The 20,053-nt window shown below is 35.4% G+C and overlaps 2 protein-coding genes across 2 annotated transcripts; one reads left to right on the top strand and one right to left on the bottom strand.

Annotated features, from left to right (window-relative positions):
• Positions 1-10,410: 10,410 nt before the first annotated feature.
• LOC107859598 (expansin-A4) lies at positions 10,411-13,846 on the top strand. The gene is made up of 2 exons (XM_016704650.2): positions 10,411-11,152; positions 13,202-13,846. Exons 1-2 carry the CDS (start codon positions 10,566-10,568, stop codon positions 13,509-13,511), a joined length of 897 nt encoding a protein of 298 aa, XP_016560136.1. The 5' UTR covers positions 10,411-10,565; the 3' UTR covers positions 13,512-13,846.
• A 1,555-nt stretch (positions 13,847-15,401) lies between these two features.
• On the bottom strand, positions 15,402-20,043 carry LOC107859597 (L-ascorbate oxidase homolog). The gene is made up of 8 exons (XM_016704649.2): positions 19,624-20,043; positions 19,410-19,519; positions 17,315-17,585; positions 17,108-17,210; positions 16,681-17,026; positions 16,152-16,517; positions 15,966-16,044; positions 15,402-15,881 (listed from the first exon to the last, which is right to left on the bottom strand). Exons 1-8 carry the CDS (start codon positions 19,777-19,779, stop codon positions 15,669-15,671), a joined length of 1,644 nt encoding a protein of 547 aa, XP_016560135.1. The 5' UTR covers positions 19,780-20,043; the 3' UTR covers positions 15,402-15,668.
• Between the last annotated feature and the right edge of the window lie 10 nt (positions 20,044-20,053).

Raw genomic sequence — 20,053 nt, 5'->3', positions numbered from 1 at the left:
GGAAATTTCTACAAAGTCCGCTATGTGAACATAACTCCCTTTTCATCCAGGTAGTTTTACTTTTTGTTTGTTTGTTTGTTGTACTTAATCTTATTCACATTACTCTAACCTAGATGCAAAGTTTTGTAATATGTGACTTCTCCGTGATAACTTTTTCAGATAATTTAATAGATGATCAAACCTCAACATACCAAATCATGGACGACCACACCTTGATGAAAAAGGTTGTCTTTAATCTAGCCTAGAATCTTAAAACAATGTCATTGTGGCACTAATTGATTTCCAAAAATTGAAATCGAGAACATTTTTATGGTTATGTATTTGAGTTGCAATTAACATAGATAATCTTGTTACTCTAATATGTTCGGTCGTTAGCTTCCTCAAATATCGCTAGCAAAAAGTTTTGCCTACAACATATGGTTACGTATGTGGTTCATCCACGATGAACTTCACTTCTTCTTACAATAGCTACTCCATCGGTCATTAACTAACACCCCAAAATGTAGAAAATCATGTTTGTGTTTTTTGCTAGAGTTCATGATAGAATGACTAAGTTTTTCACGTGGTCATTTGTCCCTTTTCTCCTAAGATAGTAAGTAAATTGGAGTACTATAATTTTTGGGTGGGTGCATAAATTCTAAATTGGCTTACCTCAGTGTTAATGGGAAGGTTGGAATTTGGAAACGTAGACAAATATGGTTACGGAAATGGACAGAACAATATTCCGTGGAAGGAGTTGGCAAAGATAGGAGAAGTCTTACGTATGAACAATGGACAATAGTAGCTCGAGATATGTGAAGAAAATTTTAAGATGGTTTCTTTAAGAAATATATGACATGTGGTTTTGTGTATTGCTTTTGACTGTTTGCACTTAAACTTACCACCTTTTTTTTCTACTAATTCACAAATTAAAATAAAAGCTCCTTGGAATTGCTGGAAATTTTGAATAGGCCTTGTTGAATGTTTTATCAAAATTCCGTCATAGGAGAGAATGTTTGCACCAAACGTGGAAAAATAGGATTTTAATTTAGTGTATAGAATTTTGTATAGTACAGGTATGTACCATAGTACGAACTTATAAAATGCTAATAAGGACATCTGAAATAGAGTATAATTAATTAAGATCGGTAGTACATGAGAAGTTATACAGTACAATCTATTTTTGTTTGTGCTCATGACCATTAATCTGCTTAAATTGAGCCCAGATCGATGTTATGTAATTGATGGACTCAAGATATATTAGGGCTGAGTTGTTGATCCTGAAAAAATAAAGGGGAAAAAGACGGAAACGACACTTCAAATTAAACTATTTTCATAAAAATGATCATGAAATTTAAATTTCACTTTCTAGCCATTTCAATTTACTGACTTATTCTATACCGTTTCTACACACATTCTATACAGTTTTTATATAAATCTTATACATATAAATATTCTAGATGAAAATTATACAGTTTTTTTTTTGGCAATAAAATGTAAAATATTACCATACCAAACCAAAGTTACACAAAGTCGAGCATCTGTACTCTTAACAATCTACCAGTGTTAAGGAGTCAAATCTCATACAAAGGAAAAAACCAATCAAATCCTATGCCTTAGCTAATAACTGACATCCTATGTATTAGGTATTGACAATTTCTTGCTTTCTTAGAACACTTCAGTAACTCTGTTTTCTCCCTTAACTCCTTTTGTATCTGTACAACTGTGAAGTCCATATTTACAGTGAGTTGTTTAAAGTGTTTCCAATCTGAGCTTGCCATGTATAATAGATTGCAGCTCCGCACATAGCTGCTACCAACTCTTTTTTAAACTGTCTCCAGTGTCTACGCTTGATCCATGCTAGAGTCTATTGTACTGTCCCACTTGGTATCACTACACCAAGCCAATTAGATAGTTTGACCTTCACTGCAGTAAACCAGGGGCATCCAGCAAATAAGTGATGTTGTGTTTCATCCTCTCCTTCGCACAAATTACAGCACACATCTTCAACTGCGGCATGAATTCTGCTCAGTCTTTGTTTTGTAAGTAATCGTCCCTGATATGCCAACCACACAAGAACTCTTTGCCTGGGCAGCATAATCGAACTCCATATCAACTCCGCCTCAGGCAGTCTACTTAAATCCCCCAACATTCTATTGTAACTAGTAGTCATCGAGTAGTTTCCATTAGCCGTCAACACATATTTGTCTTACCGGTACCATTGCTCCATGTCTGTCTTTGCTGCATTTAATTTCCTCCAGTACCAACTGCAGTCTTGCACTGGTACGTACTCCCAAAAATCAGTCATGGTCTTTATATAAATCTCGTTAACCCATTTGACCCAAAGTGAGTTTTTTTTACATGCTACCTGCCACACCAACTTCCCAACTGCAGCAACATTCCACAATTGACAACGCTTCATATTTAGTCCCCCATACTTCTTAGGCATACATACTTGATCCCATGCTACCAAGGCAGTTTTTTTGTGTCCCTCTGAAGCACCCCACAAGAAATCTCTGCATTTCCTATCCACTTCTTTCAAGACACTTTGTGGCAGGATAAACACTGCACCCCAATGATTATATATGGAAAAAAATATGGATGTTATCACTTAAATTCTACCAGCATATGATAAGTGTTTGGAGTAGCCTGAAGTGATCCTACGAGTTATCTTCTCCACTAGCTGAAAGCAATCCACTTTATTCCATCTTTTAGAGGACAGTGGTAAGCCTAAATATTTGATAGGTAAAGACCCCAAAATAAATCCAGTTTGAGCTAGAATGCTTTGTTTAGCATTCTCATCTATACCAGCCAAAAATATGGTAGATTTTTGTAGAATGGCTTCAAGACCTGTCACACTACTAAAATGTGTCAAAGCCTCCATCACCCTGTTAATTGAAGCTGCATCACCCTTACAAAACACCATCAAGTCATCTGCAAAAATTAAGTGTGTGAGCTTCGTTGTGTTACACATAGGGTGATATTGGAAATCATCCAACTTACTCATTCTTCCCATGACTCGTGTGAGGTACTCCAGTACAAGTACAAATAAGAGAGGAGACATTGGATCTCTTTGTCTAAGTCCCCTCTTACCCGTAAAATACCAATAACCTTTGCCATTTACTTTTACTGTAAACTTAGTAGTTGTTACACACATCATCACCAGTTGAACAAAAGCTTGTGGAAATCCGTAACCTCTTAAGGCTTCATCAAGAAAATCCCAGCTGACCATATCATAAACCTTTTTAAGGTCAGTTTTCATCAAACATCTTGGGGTAGTCTTCCTAGTGTAATGTCTTAGTAAGTCATGGCATATTAAGACATTATGGATCAACGATCTTCCTTTTACAAAAGCTGCCTGATTCTTTGAGACTATCACTATAACCGATTTCTTCAACCGGTGACAAATCATCTTAGACATGAATTTGTACAGTACATTGCAGCAAGTAATTGGTTTAAATTGACTCGCCAACATTGGTGTCTCAACCTTTGGTATCAATGATATTATTGTGGCATTTAATTGTCCTAGTCGTTGACTATTTCCTAGGATTTCTAATATTTCCGTAGTCACATCTCCCCCAATCACACTCCATGCAGCTCTAAAAAACCCAATTCCATACCCATCCGACCCTAGACTCTTGTTTATATCAATGCTAAACATTGCTTTCTTTACCTCTTTTTCTGTGTAAGGCAAGACCAGTTATAGCTGCTGCACAAAATTCAATCCAGTTCCATTACGCGAGAAACCCATATTTGCCGTCAATCTATGTTGTTCTTTAGTGCCAAGTAGCTGCTGGTAGTACTCAACAAAAGTGTTCGCAATAACTTGCTGATCAGTATGGATCACTGCCTGATTATCTTGCAGTTGCAGTATTGCTTGTTGTAGCCTTTTATGCTTGATTACCTGGAAAAATACCTTGAATTATCATCTCTAAGCCTCAACCATGTCACTTTACTCCGTTGTTGTAAGAAATATTCAGTCAAATATGAAGATCTCTTAAATTTTTTATAGAGGCTCTTCTCTTGGTCTTGCAATAAACTATTCATAGGCTGTAAATGCAATGCTTCTTGAGCTATGGTAAGTACTTCTCTATCAACATCAGCTTCTTTCACTGTGTTTCTAAAATGTTGGCTATTCAAGATTGGCAACTTCTTCTTCAACATCTTAAGTTTCCTCACAACACTGAACATTGTACATCCCATTACTTGTTTCTCCCAAACTTCAGTTACCAATTCCAGAAACTTGGGATGACTGGTCCAAATATTGCAAAACTTAAAAGTTGGTTTTGCTGTTCCTGAATCATTTATAATAGAGATTCTAACTAGACAGTGGTCACTTATTCCCTCAGGAATAAAGTGAGCACTATGATCTAGCATATTAGCTACCCACTCAGAGTTGACAAAAATCCAATCTATTTTCGAGAACACTCTTGTATCCCCCTTGTCATTCCAAGTATATCTGTTGCCTATTCGTGGCAGCTCAATTAACCTACAAATCTCCACACAGATCTGGAAGTCCCCTATCTCTGTCAGGCATACTGGATTCCTACCAATTCTATCTTTTCCATGTAGCACTGAGTTAAAGTCACCCATGAGTATCCATGGTTTTACATTTCCTGTGTGCACATCTTCTAAATACCTCCACAAATTTCTTCTTTCCTCCTTTGTATTGAAGGCATACACTATAGTCATCATATATTCCTTATTCAATTTATAACTCTTCACATTGTAGGTTATTGCTTGTGCACAGCTAGTAGTCAGTTGCACCTGGAAATAATCGGCCCTCCATGAGCCACACCCTTCCATTATAGTGATCTACATGATTTGTGACATAGTTCCAGCCCCCAAACATATTTGTTACTACTTTATTCACATTACAGGCCTTTACTTTAGTCTCTACTAGACCCATCAACCCTGCATTTTCTTCACTACATAGGAGTTTGACCTCCTTCTATTTGTTAGGGGCATTCAAACCCCTAACATTCCAACATAGTATGTTATTCATGAAGCTTGGGAGGCACTGGACCTCCCCCATTTCTATCAACAGTTAGCTGAACAGCATTGTCTATTACCTCAAAGACTTGGAATGAGTTTTGTGCTACCTCTGTTTCATTGGACATCACCTGTTGTTTTTGTCTATTGGGGGTCAATAATTTTCCTGGGATACTCCACGCTTTACCTCTATTTTCTAGCCTCGTTATTCCTACTATTCCACTGGGCTTGTTTTCGAGCAACGTTATTCCTGTTGTTCCACTGGGACCTGTACCATCAATGCTACTATTATCATTTATTTTACTCACCATTATCTCTTTACTCCTCTTCAAATCCTCCTCCACAGGTTGGCGAGTCCCTTGCTCCTGTGTGACTCTTTTTTTAGGTATATTTCTCTTCCTTGGCTCCTTATCTTTAGGATTGAGTTGAGGATCTTTCTTTCTACATACATCCTCATCATGCCCATATTGCTTGCAGTAATTACACAATGTAGGCTTCCAATCATAAAGCACTTTCTGCTCAACCAGTTCCCCTTTTTTATTCCTGAACAATACTTTATCCGGCAACTTCCCTCTCATTTCCACTTCAATCACTAACCTTGCAAAACTCAACCCCTATTTATTTTCAATGTTGTGGTCCACCATTAATGGCTTCCCTATTAAACTTCCAATTTTACTGAGACCTTTCGGGCTTCAATACTTGAAATTCAGCCTCGGTAACTTCACCCAAATAGGAACCATATACAATTCTTCTCGTGTGAATTCCATGTCTGGATGACATGCTTTAACAATTAGGGGTTTATTGTCAAAGTGGTATATCCCACCTTGCAATACCTCCTCCCTGCCCTTACTCGAGTCAAATCTCACTAGAACAATACCATTTTTCAATATTGAGACTTTTTTAATACCATGCTTCCCCCATTGACGTTGTATATAGCCATTCATGACGGAAAAAGGGGGTGAGCCCCTAATACATAGCATACTATGGCGTGTTTCTAAAATTCATTTATCAGTGTTAATGTCTTCCACTTCAATTTCATAGAATTTCAAGTCCCCTTGGTTCGCCTGAGCAACAAATTCTAGCTTGAACCCTGCCTTGGAAAGCTTCGATAGGTCAAAGTTATCCCAGACAGATCCCCTGTTTGTCAAATCTGTAGCCTCCTCAACCTCATCCGCCCATGATTTTGGCGTTTCCTTAATCGCTTCTTCCCAGGTGTTTTGTTTCGGAGTTCCTATCTTCTCCAACAGCTTCGTTGAACTTTCCCTATTCCCTTCAATATTCCCCATGACATTGTTGTCCAAATCCTCTTCAAGTTCACGCCGAATCTATTTTCCTTGTTGCTTGGAAGTCTGTTGTGCCAGTCTATTTTTTTTTTACATATTTTATACAACAATTATATAATTTTTTGTAACACCTCGATTTTCTGAACCAGAATGCTACACGGTGCTTATGATCCCGAGGGACCACAAGCTAACCCATGAATGATATTTGTACCTGTATACAGCAATTCATGACATATTAATGCGGAAAACATGAACATATAGGCCATAAGGTTCAACTGAAATAATATAACATCCATATGGGCAAAAAAATACCCAAAACAACTAAAAACTAAATCTGAAAGCTAAATCTGAGCGTAAATCCGAAAACCTCTAAGTACTGTCTAAAATAAGGAGTTGAAGGAACATGTCTCCAACTAACTCCGTAAAACTGGACTGAAGAAATAAATGAATAAATCAAATAATGTCGTCCTCGAATGAAGAGGACTCACTGCAACTCTGTATGTTGAATGCGACTGCTACTGCTAGTCTGGGACTCGTGCCTCTGAACGTATGGTGTAACATGAAAAGAAAGCACCATAGCACAAATATGTCAGTACAACTGGAGTACTGAGTATACGAGTGAGGTAGGCTAATGCAAAGGGTTTACATGCATGAATAATACTACTGACTGACTGATATGAACGTAAGAGTACAACATACATACATAATAACTAAGATTGTGAGTTCGTGATGGCTAAATCTGTACGCTAATACATGGCTGGAACCGTAGCTCTGATAACATGGATGACTGTAACTGATAGCCCTGAATCTGGTTGAACTCTCTGAGTTCGGTGCTATAACTGAATATGACCGTATCTAATAGTCCTGGTATACTGATATCTGAAGAATTGTCTGAGTTCTTTTACTGAGACTGATACTAAAATTGTGGGAGGTAGTTGTTTAACCAACATGCCCCATATATGCCATTATGGCTAAGATGGGTCCAATCTCTGCCCTGACTGGAAAGGTGTCAATACCGCTCCACTGGTAAGGACAACATGTGAGCAACCCTCATATAACAGGTAACTCTAGTGAGAACGGTAGTACCCTCATATAATAGGTTAAGCCACCTCATCTACCCTCATATAACAGGCTGTGATGTCTCAACCTATGCTGGCTACATAGTTCTGTAATGCAAGGATGATTGCTAAGAATCACACCCTCATATACAGGTGAGTTCTCATCCTTGTGTTCACTCGGTGCTAACTCCTACTCCCATCTGAAGAGACTAAACATGATTCAACTAACTGTACATGGACAGATTAACTAACTTCCATTGACTGACGGAGTAGTACTATTATCTGAGAATTAAATGGGATCATGAGATTTCTGAGGTTTCCTGAGTCACATGACTGACTGAGTTCTATAGATTATGGCTTGACTGAGATTATCATGACAACATGACATGGCTCTAGGCACACAACTATGTTTTTCGGGTACGAATACCCCCAGGACTCGATAGAAGAAAACTGACACACATGACATGACTTGATCACAAGATTGGAGTCCACAATTCGCTATATCATAAGTAGGGAATAGTATACTTCATGTATTTAATCAACACCTCAAACATGGTAGGGAAAGCATGGATATAATTCGTACACAAAATTCATATTTCCATCATCATACATACTCCATGCCATCACCATAAGAATATATAAATGGAATGGGCATTCATATTGAAGTGTATCGCTAACATGGACTTGTCATTTAAATATCATGAAATTATGTAAATATGAACTTCTAACATCCTAGGCATTTTATCAAACACCTTACATGCATTCTTTAAGGCATAGGTGGATTTCATACTTGCATTAGTTCAACCCACCCAAAGTTTATGATTTTCAACCAACAATCACATATATTTCATAAAAAAAATCCTTAGATATCATTTTGAAACTTGAACAACAATCATCAATGTGTACATGTATATATCACCACAAAAGTTTACAACATTTAAAAGCATGGTTCTTGAACTCTATGAACGAATTGAATCCATAGATGAACACTACGCATACCTTAAAGCTTGATCTTGAAAGAGATCTAATGTTTCTGAAGGTTCCTGAAGAAATCCTTAGGCTTTCCCTTGATTTTTCTTGACTAGGTTTTAACCCCTTTGGGAAAGAATGTTCTTGTTCCTGAGGAGATGATCTTGAGAGGAAACCCTAATCTTGTGGTTGAAAGTGTATAAGAGAGCTTTTTGAGATATTTTAACTAAAGAGAATGGAAGATAATTCGTTCCTTGAGGGTTATAAGTTGTGGAAAGTGAAGGGAAAAGACCAAAATACCCTTATGAAATAAATTTCCAGTTGCTGAAAATAATAGCTGACGACATTTATGACGAGGCGTCAAAAATGTGGTAAGCCATCAAAAATATCATCACACAGAAGCTGGAATTGATGGTTTCTGCCTAAGTCTGACGACCTTCGTGGTAGGGCGTCACAAATGTGGTAAGCTACCACGAATGTCGTCACTTAGGAACTGGTTTCTTCGTAAGGCTGACGGCCTTCGTGGTAGGGCATCACAAATGTGGCAAGCTACCACGAATGTCGTCACACAGGAGCTAGTTTCTGCCTAAGGATGACGGCCTTCGTGGTAGGGCATCACAAATGTGGTAAGCTACCACGAATGTCGTCATACAGGAGCTGGATTCTGCCTAAGGCTGACGACCTTCGTGGTAGGGCGTCACAAATGTGGTAAGCTACCACGAATGTCGTCACACAAGAGCTAGATTCTGCCTAAGGCTGACGACCTTCATGGTAGGGCGTCACAAATGTGGTAAGCTACCACGAATGTCGTCACACTGTTTCCAGCCTGACATGCTGGAGTCAAATAGGAATAACTCTTTGCTCCAATACCAGATTTAGGCAAAATTGGTATCGTTGGAAAGCTAATTCAATTATCTATCTGTTGATAGGTCATGAGCTCAAAAATTTCAATTATAATGAGAGATATGCTCGTTTGAAGTTGACTATACCAATATCCTTCTCAAGAATTCAATCGGTAAGGAATGTTTTGATTCGTCTGATCGCTGGGAGTTATTTGAAGCCTTAATAGACATCTAACTTAATCATAAAACTATAAAAGAACCATGATGTACTATGCATGAGCTTGGTACATGGCTCTACTATTGGTTTGGATTTTTCGGGGTATTACATTTTCATACACTTTCTATTTATTTTTTCTATATATTTTATGCATGTGCATATTTGATAGAACTATACAATTTCTATACATATATCTTATATAGATACATATTCTATTTAACAGTTATATTGTTTTTATATAATTTATAATTATTTCTAAAAAAAAACATAATATTTGATCAGTTAAAAAATTTAAAGCAAAAAAAAATTAAAATATTTTTTAAAGGGTCGAATTGTCCAAGTTGAATACTGTATCACTATTATATATGGATTGTATATGGATTACGTAGGCCAAAATGACCCAAATTAGGAAATGACTATAAAGCGAAAATAGTATATCGGACTGACCACTTTTTGAAAAGTTTTCAAACTTGGACTATTTATTTTGAAAAGTGTTATAGAGTGTCCTTTTTCCCCAAATAAAGAGCCACTAATCGAAGCCCAACTACTCTTGTGTAGTCTTTATATGTATAAGAAACAATAAGGTTACCATGTAGTGTATAATAACAACCTTGTTTGGAATACCGAATTTACCATTATTATGCATAAAAGATTTTTAACGTTTAGTAACACCTACCAATTTAAGACTAAAACATATCGGATTTTGACCGGAGCAGTGAAAAGGTTATATATATTTAGTGATTTCTTTTTCAGTTTTGATGGATAGTCACCCAATAAATTGTGATGGGAAGTAGCAGGTAGTCAATAAATTAATCGAATTGGACAAGTATTGTCAACTTTAAGACTTTTGTTCATTGTCAATTCTCTAGGAGCAATGTGATAAAAAATGTAAGAACCACCAAAAGAAGTTATTCTTGCTTATCTATTTGGCATTTAACCTAATGTTTGGAACAAAGAATGAAATGTGAAATGATACAATTCCATCAATTCCAGCAAATAAAAACAGGATACATAAATCATTCAGAAAGATAAGAAGAGACTAAAAGTCAGTAGCTCAAACTCAGCTTCTTAACTCTTCCAACATTAAATCTTCCCCTTAATTTACGGTGCTGCGGACCTATCTTTTCCTTTTAATATTCCAATCAAATTAAAAGAGTAGAGTTTTCTTTCCGCCAATATGTCCTTTGATTGAGGAGGACCAAAGTATGCATAGACATAATAATTAATGAAGATTTGCGTTCATTTGTTCTCTCTCTTTTCGCCTGCCTCCATAAGTAGTACTGCCTTCCCCTTCATTTTTTTCAACCTCAAAAGAGTCAATCCTCAACTTCAACTATCAATGGGTATCATCATCACTTTTATTCTTGCTCTTGTTTTGCTGGGTTCTCTTGTTGTTGAAGCAAGAATCTCAGGAGTTTACTCCGGTGGTTCATGGCAAACTGCTCATGCTACATTTTATGGTGGCAGTGATGCTTCTGGAACTATGGGTGGTGCGTGTGGTTACGGGAATTTGTATAGCCAAGGGTACGGAGTGAACACAGCAGCACTAAGCACTGCTTTGTTTAATAATGGATTAAGTTGTGGAGCTTGCTTTGAGATCAAATGCAGAAATGATCCCCATTGGAAGTGGTGTCTCCCTGGAAGCCCTTCCATTTTAATCACAGCCACCAATTTCTGCCCCCCAAACTATGCGTTGTCCAATGACAATGGTGGCTGGTGCAACCCTCCTCGCTCTCACTTTGATCTTGCCATGCCTATGTTCCTCAAAATTGCCCAGTACCGTGCTGGCATTGTTCCCGTTACTTACCGCCGGTAAGTTAACTATACCGCACTTCTTAGACTCCTTTATTTACTTTCAATTTGTTTAATCTAGTTTCAAAAATGACTTTTTAATTTTAACTTTTCTAATGATATCTTCAAGATCATAAAATTTAAAAAAAAATTAAATACGTTACCTATATCTTCAATTAATTTAAGATTGCGTTAAAGATATACTACTACGGAGTTTCTAATTCTGACGCACTTACCCCTGACATCCGATGCATAGGAACAGTACATGAAACGATGTACCATCATCACCTTGGCTACTTTTTCTTCTCTTTCACATTTGTTCGTCTACTTTCCCAACTTATTTGAAAAATCTTTAAATTGGAAGGGAAATATCACGGTGTTCGTACCATGAACAACCCTATGGTGCACCATGGGACAATATTGCTATTCACTTTAATTGGCGTTGTACTAAGACCATCTCCCACCACAATTCTATTTTACAATCCAAAAAGAAATTTCTTCTCTCTCTTTGATATATTATTATTATTATTTCATGTAATAAATTCTTTTATATATAAAATGACCCTATAAAATTCATATTCTTTTTCAAGATCTTCAGGTAATACAAAATTATTTTTTGCCCCAAATATTTAAATAACTAGAGTATAAATTATAATAGAACTAAGATAATATATTATATGCATAAATTAATTTAATGATAATTGTAATTAATATAATAAAAACATTACATTAAAAATAAATGTGAATATTAAGAACTTAATTAATGATCTTATATTAATTAATGATCTTATATAATTTATAAAATATTATATAATATAAATAATAATATAATATTTAAAAAGTAAAATGAGATGAATAGTGCATCTCCAAATTTGGAGAAACATTATTGATCCCTCCAAATATAAAGTTTAGAAGATGGTTGGGAGATGGTTATTTCCAATTTTTTTCTTTCAAATATAAAGTTTGGAGGATAATTTAGAGGGTGATTGGAGTTTATCAAAGGCAATAACCTCCAATTATACAATAACGTTTTCATAACTTCCATGTGCACTGCCGTTTTGAAAACGCTTATTTTGCACAATGCCTTGGAACACTGTTTTACCTAAAAGGACAGTGTTTGATATCTAGAGGTATCAATATGGGTCGGTCCAGCTCATTCGGATTAGTCCACAAGTTAGTCGAGCTTATTCGAATTAGTCCACACATGTTTTGGAGTTTAATGGGTCAGGTCGGGTTGATCCATCAGCATAACATGTCAAAAAATAACAAGTCCAACCCATCACACTGTGGACTGCGGGCCCCTCACGTGTCAGCCTACTTTTTAAAATATATTATTTTATAATCTTAATATAAATTTTAAATTGTTAATTACATAAATACGTACAATATAATATTAAATGAAGTTACTACTTGTTAATCACGTTTCAAATTTATAGAAAAATTCAAATAATCTGTAAAATTAAATAATTTTTGACACCAAATTCAAACCAAATAAAGATGTTGAAAAACAAATAAAACAGTTAATTAGTAATAATATAACTAGCTAAATAATAATAACTTATTTTTATTTTAATTGATCACAATAAAATACAAAAAAAAAAGTCAATATTTGGTCCATTAAAAGTGAAAATGAGCTCCTAAAAAAATACTCATGACACTTATGAGTTATAGCCTTTTCCACATTGCCATATTATCTTCATCAAACATATTTGATTCCTTAAAAAATTTAGTATTTTAATTATTTATATATTTTATAAACATATTTAATATTTAAATATGTATGATAGGTCAAATAGACTTTGAGTTTGATCTCTTTTTTTAATTTTAGTACTATATTCTATTTTTTAATTATTTTTTATTTGGCTCATGGGTCAGCCCAGCTAATATTGCTCAAGCTCCACGGGTCAATGAACCGAACTAAAAAGCCCTTCTTAAATTCACTATTGTAAAAATCGTAGTCAGCCCTATCAAATTTCAGGCTGAGCCGGGCCGAGCCGGCTCAACCGGCGTGACCATATTGACAGCTCTATTTATACCAATAGATATTTACCATATATTTGTGAATGTCAGGATACCATGCCGCAAGCAAGGAGGAATAAGGTTCACAATGAATGGGTTCCGTTACTTCAACTTGGTTTTGATCACAAATGTGGCCGGTGCAGGAGACATTATTAAGGTTTGGGTAAAAGGGTCGAAGACTAACTGGATTCCCTTGAGCCGCAATTGGGGTCAAAATTGGCAATCAAATGCCGTTTTGACAGGTCAATCACTCTCTTTCAGGGTTAAAGGCAGTGACCATCGCACTTCTACTTCATGGAATATTGTTCCTCACCATTGGCAATTTGGACAAACTTTCACCGGAAAGAATTTCAGAATCTAAGTCCAATACAAACAAATTACTCGTTTTTTAAAAAAAAATTGCTTCCATTTTACTGATCTAAGAAACTTTTCCGTCGTGAAAAAAGAAAAAAAAAAAAAAAAAGTGGGATGGAGGGAAAGAATAGAGTTAAATTTAAAGGGGAAAAAGTAGTATATTTTCGAGTGCGAGTATCAACTTATTCGACTATATTTGAATAGGAATAGTAACAGGGGAATGGCAAAAGCGCCATCTGTATTAGAGCTTGAAGTGGCCGAAAAATCATGTAGCCCGCAGCTGATTTTTAACTTTTACGATATACGTGATAAGTTTTTATGAATGCAAAGTCTTGTTGAATCTTTTTCTCCCCGTTAAATATCATTTTTGGATTAAAAAAATCGAGAAACAATATACCACAACTTATTTCTTAATTAATAATAATAAAATATGGTAGGATTTTGAACAATAAAACAAAAACTATAAATTTATAACCTCGCAGATTCTGCTACTCTTTCAAATATATATATTGCTAGTTTTTTGACACACACGTGTATTCTATATTAATTTTTATACAGGGTATATCTCGAAAATTTTAATTTAGGGTTCATATTTTGTGAATGGTTAGTGCAAGTACTTTTAGGTTATCAAGTCACATATGCTTAGGGGTTGTTCGTTAGTAATTTTTGTAGGTGTTTGATTTTTAATTTAAAAATTCCACATAATTAATATATATATATATATAAATTATGAGAAAATAAAAGATAGAAGATGAAATAACTAAATCCTGATCCCTGCATAACTATTACCTGGACATTTCTCATAACCAGCAAACGGCCCCCCTATTATGATACATAAATTGTACTGTTGTTTTTAATATCACTTTTTTGGGGATGATTATTTCTAAACATCTTTTCCGTGACCATATAGCGCATAAACAATCTTTACCTGCTAGTATGTATATAAAATTAAGTAAATTTTACATATATACCGGCATGTTTACCATTAATTATTAAAAATTTCAACATCTTTCAAAATCTCCTAAAATCTCAACATTTGACCTCTAATGTGATTAACTTGTATCACAATAGATATATACATCAGATACATATACGGTTAACTTGTATCTCAGAAATAGTAAAAAATATGAAATGTTGAGATTTAAGTAATTTTTAAAAAGTGAGGAGATTTTTAAAAGTTTAGATAGTTATGTTGTGATTTTAGGTAATTTTTCCTAAAATTGAACTTCAAAATTCATACATATTCAAAAAAACTTATGAAATGAAAATTAGAAAATAAATACAGAAAAAGTATTAGCATTAATGTATATAGTAGTAATATACCAAAATATCACAATGGGCACCTCAACCTCACCCTACTCCACCAGCAAATTTTCAACTTTAAAATAATTCATATTACATACTCCTAGTATCTTTTACCCACCCGCCTCACAAAAGTCACCATTAAACAAGTACTTCTCACTGTGTTTTCAACTACTACATGTATATGTTCCGTCATTATTGCGTAACTTTACAAATTTCAACACAAAAAAAAAAGAAATAAAAATTCTAAAAAAACTCAAAAAGCAGAAGGTTGAAAAATGTCGAAGAATTTAAAAAAAAAAATCACAACACAGAATAATGTGGAAAAAAATGTCCCAGAAATTTCAACACACAAAAATAAATAAAAAACCCCAAAAATAAAAAACGTTGAAGAATGTGAAAAAAAAATATCAAAAATAAATTACATATAAGAACTTATATGAAAAAGATAATATGCATTAATTATAAAATGAACTTACCTTAATAGAATAGGACAATGTTTATCAATAATTTGAGAGATAAAATTGGAACTTGAAGAAATAGCCGAAGAAAGTCATATTGGAGGGAATTGAAAATGGTAAAGTAGAGTGAAAAGTGTAAGAACCACCAAAAGAAGTTATTTCTTGCTGCTCTACTTGGCATTTAACCATAAAGTTTGGAACAAAAAATGAAATGTGGAATGATCAATTCCAACAATTAAAAACAGGATACATAAATCACATAGAAAGAAAAGAAGAGGCTAAAAATCAGTAGCTCAAACTCAGCTTCTTAACTCTTCCCAGATTAAATCTTTCCCATAGTTTACGTTGATATACGCCGGTCACCCTCTCGTGACAGAAAACTAGCTAGAACTATTAGTGTTTCAAAGAGGCCTAGTGTGGCGACCTCTAGCTTTGCCACAAAGAAGAGCATTCTTTGGTATTGGAAGTTCATCTCTCCAAGAATTTGCTGGGGAGTAAACTCTTAAGTAGAATTGCTGACCCAAGTACCTCCTCGACCAATTCTCAGACCTTATGTTCCACATTCCTACATTGTCTAATGCCATGTATATTGCGGTCCATGACTTGGGGTACACCTGAATTTACATCAAACAAACAAATTGGAACATAAGTTTAAGGATGAGCGTCAAACAAAGTTGAGATTATGTGTTTGGACAGACCTGAGTGGTGCAACGTGCAACCGTGTCCCTTAAGTTGTAGCGCGATCTACTTGCTGGAGTCCATTGTCCACCATCCATACTGTTCATTCACAAAAAATAAAGAATCAAGAGGACTAAACATGTAACTCAATATTTCTGTAGTTAATGAGATTTTTTGATAAGTGTAATGATAAAGAGATGGCATACCCGACTACAAAGAAAGAATAGCCATCTATGTGCCATGATTGGACAGTGTTCTCCCAATTTTGGAAAATGATCTCAATGTAAGATCTGAAGTTAGCAGCCATAACAGGGGTTCCAATGTAGGCATTTCCATTGTAGGGCTGGTCAGAGATGCTACCAAGGTTGTAAACTCCTCCAATGTTGAAGTAATCAGCCAGCTTTAGTGGGGTGTCTGGATCAGTGTAGGACACACTGTTGACTGCATATCTCTGTTTGCCATTTATATATGGAGCAGAGTTGGCAAGCATGATTGTGCGTGAAGGCTTGATCAATCCATAATGATAGGAACCTTGAGGATTAGGCCTTGGTCCACTTGCCGTTAGATTCCAACTGATTTGACAATCAACAAATGGAGATTTTTCAGTTTCAGAATGAAAGTGATACTACTTAGTGAATCATGGGTCATTTTCTCTTTTATTCACCTATGTGATCAGTAAAGAAAAATAAGGTTTAAATTACAACAGGAGAATTAGACAAAAGACTGATGTGTTACCGTATAGATCTGGCCTGGTAAATGGACCAATTGATTTGAGTAGTAGGCCCTCCAGGGAGAGGTCCAGAGACTTTTGTCCATGAGTTGCTGTAGTGAAGAACAGCAGTGGTGGTTAGCACTCGTCTGGTGAAGCGTGAAGAGACCACGACATAGTAGTCCTTTGGAGGTTGATTAGCAGTGACTAAAACTGAATAAGACTGTCCTAGATGGATGTCAAGTGAAGTGTAGGTTGTTTGGAGTGTATGTGATCCCTCAACTTCAACCAGCTTCATCGTATGTCCTTGAATTCTGAAATTAATTGATGTTGCAATCCCCACGTTAGATATCCTGAACCTATATGTCTTACCTGCACATTGAGTTGAAAATGTTACAAAGATGAAGCACAATAAAAGCAAGATCTTCGTAACCAGACAAGTTAGCAAATTACCCTGATTAACCGTAAATGTGTATCCATTCCATCCACGGCCATTGATAATAAGACCATCAGGTAACGGAAGATCATGACCACTATCTAAAATGTACTTCAGTTGCTGCAAGAATTAAATCCCCACGTAAATTTAGCACCAAAATCATTCAATTAAACTTTGAAAGAATACAACAAACATGACTGTTAAGCCAAACAGACGGAACTCACCCTGTGACTTCTCTTGTACAAGTCTCCAGCTAGTACGGTGAAATCCTGAGCAGGTTGTGCAAAAGGTACTGGAATTCGAGGACGGCTATAGACTCTGATGGCACCATAACCCCCTGCTGCCTTGTGCATTCCAAGTGATGGGAAGTAGAAATAACTACCTATCTGGTCTTTTGCTTGGAGGGTGTAAGTGAAGTTTTTCCCAGGTAGAATTGGACAAGTTGTGCCATAAACTCCATCTTGCCATGAGTTCCTCCTTTGTTGTATACCATTCCTGAAACAATTGTCAACAAATTTTAATTGTCAGAACCAATACCAATTAAATCATTCTTTTTTTAGTGCTGACTACTCTATGAAGAAGATAGATAAATGATTGTTATGTCATTAAGGGTTGCTACTTAGATAAACCATTCTAATTTGTTCTGCCAATTCAATCTAAAGTACACTTCAAGACTAACCTATGCATCAAGAAATATAGTGTAAATGAAAGGAGCTAAGATGAACTCTATCAGCTTATATTTTATCCAATTCAGCTCCTCCTGCAATAAATCTTAAAATTTTCTTTCGTCTACTTCTATTTCCTCTCTGTTGCAACGTGCCTATAGTGCTTTCTACATGCGAGATTGTATCGTGTTGAACCGTTTGAACATTATCTAAAAATTCAAATTATTGTAAGTCTTTTTTTCCGTGAACCATGAGTAAATCTTTTACTGTTGACACTCAAATCAAACACCTCTGGTACCATATTGATACACGAACAACCACACCTAATAATTTAAAATATCAAAAAAAGAAATTTTGTTGTTTATTAGTAGTACTATTTATTTTAATTAAGGTCTACAATATATCCTTGAAAGATTCCTTTGGTATGCAGCGTGGATTAGTCATTGGCTCATTACGCAGTCTGGTGGAATTAGACTTCACTAGCCTTTGTTATTCGACCTAAGTAATAAAATGTACATCCCTTTGGCCCTACAGAAAGACATGCCACTTTCTCTCTGTTATCAAAGGTGTGGCTCATTGTATTCCACATATAAAAATTGGGATAAAAAATTTAGTAATAGTTCATGTCAGAGATCTATAGATCTAGCACGTGGGCAGTGTGTTTCGTTGATGTATCAAAGATCTCCCATGCCATATTAATTCCATGTCTCCCAGTAAGACATTAAGGGCTCATTTGGTACGGAATGAATTTCATCATTTACAGGAGATAACTAATTTGATCATTTTAGTATAAATAGCAAAATAAATAATCTTGAAATTAATTAATATCTCTAATAAAACATTGGCTGCATTTTATTTTGAAATTATTATCCTTATCTCGTGCCAAACGATCCTAAGTTCCAAAAGAAGACATGAAAGCTATGTTTGAGAACTCAATATAAAAGGAGATAACAGGAGCAGGACCTACTCACATGGACCAGACCAGCATCTAAATGATTAAACAAGTCTAATTCCTACAGCTCATATCTCAGTTGTAAACTAGACCAAAAAGCACATTACTCCTCCTTACGTACGTACAGACAAATCCCTACCCTATTTCCTTTTAATCATAATTAATCCAGATTCTAGTCGTACATAACCCACTTAAGGAAAATTTGGTCTCTATTAATCAGGAACTTCGTTTATTCCAAGGTTTGAACCCGAGACCTTTATAAGATTGAAGGTTCTCATCCTTACCTATCCAACTTTTGTCATTCCAAGGACACCGTTTAGCTTTTTGCAAAAAGTTGTATTCTTTTGCTACAATAATGATGCGGACTTTACAACTTTACCATAGTATTATACTGTCATATTAGGAATAACAGAATACAAAGTCGTTAATAAGCAAAAGAAGAAATGAGGTACAAAAACTAACATAATATTGAAGCTACATTTGAAACGAAAATGGTTTTGTCAAAAGACATTTGACTGTTATGAACTTATATAAGAGGAAAAATATAGAACAGATCTGCATCAAAAAGAAGTTTTTTGTATCTAGAAATGGCAATCACATTGCATAACAGCCAAAAGATTGTACCTTTTTTTTTTATATCTTAATGACATTAACAGTGGATTGTGTAAGAAAAAAAAGATAAAATCTGGACTGAAATCTTACCAAGATATGAGAAAAGGCTCATTCAAGTAGTTATAGACACTGATAATCAAATTGTCATTTGTTACACAGTCAATCTGTGGCCCTGGAAACTGCCCATTTATCAAGATCCCCTGCCACAACCACAACCATTGTCAAAAAACCATAGCGTTGAATCGCCTTAGCGAAAATCCAAGAAACTTCAAGAAACATACATTAAGAAGAATTATATATATACCTGTTGTTTGACCCCCAGAGGATAAATATCACCATAAGTGATTTTCCAGGTGTAATACCTATAAGGGTTGTCACCATATACACTTGGTAAAGTACTAACACACACAAGAATAACAGTGAGCATGAGAGAGTAATGAACATTGTTCTTCTCCCTCATAGTGTTGTTTCTTGAAAAGAAAATGAAACTTTTTCTTCTTTCCCTTGTTCAGTTGGGAGGGAAAAAAGAATAGGAGGGAAAGGAGAGAGAAGTATGAAAGGCTTGTGAGTTTGTTTGTCAGTGAGAGTGGACAAAAGATATTGTGAAGTGAGAAGGACTAAGCACCTGTGACCCTCTTTCACATGCAACTGGAATGAATTCCTGGATTATAAAAATGTTAAAAAAAGGAAACCATGAATAATCCATATTAACAAATTAACTGAAGTTTCGAAGA

This window comes from Capsicum annuum, chromosome 2, assembly GCF_002878395.1.
Source record: "Capsicum annuum cultivar UCD-10X-F1 chromosome 2, UCD10Xv1.1, whole genome shotgun sequence".
Classification (NCBI taxonomy): domain Eukaryota; kingdom Viridiplantae; phylum Streptophyta; class Magnoliopsida; order Solanales; family Solanaceae; genus Capsicum; species Capsicum annuum.
Note: the sequence above shows the minus strand (reverse complement) of the source record. Positions and strands in the feature narration are given on the sequence as shown.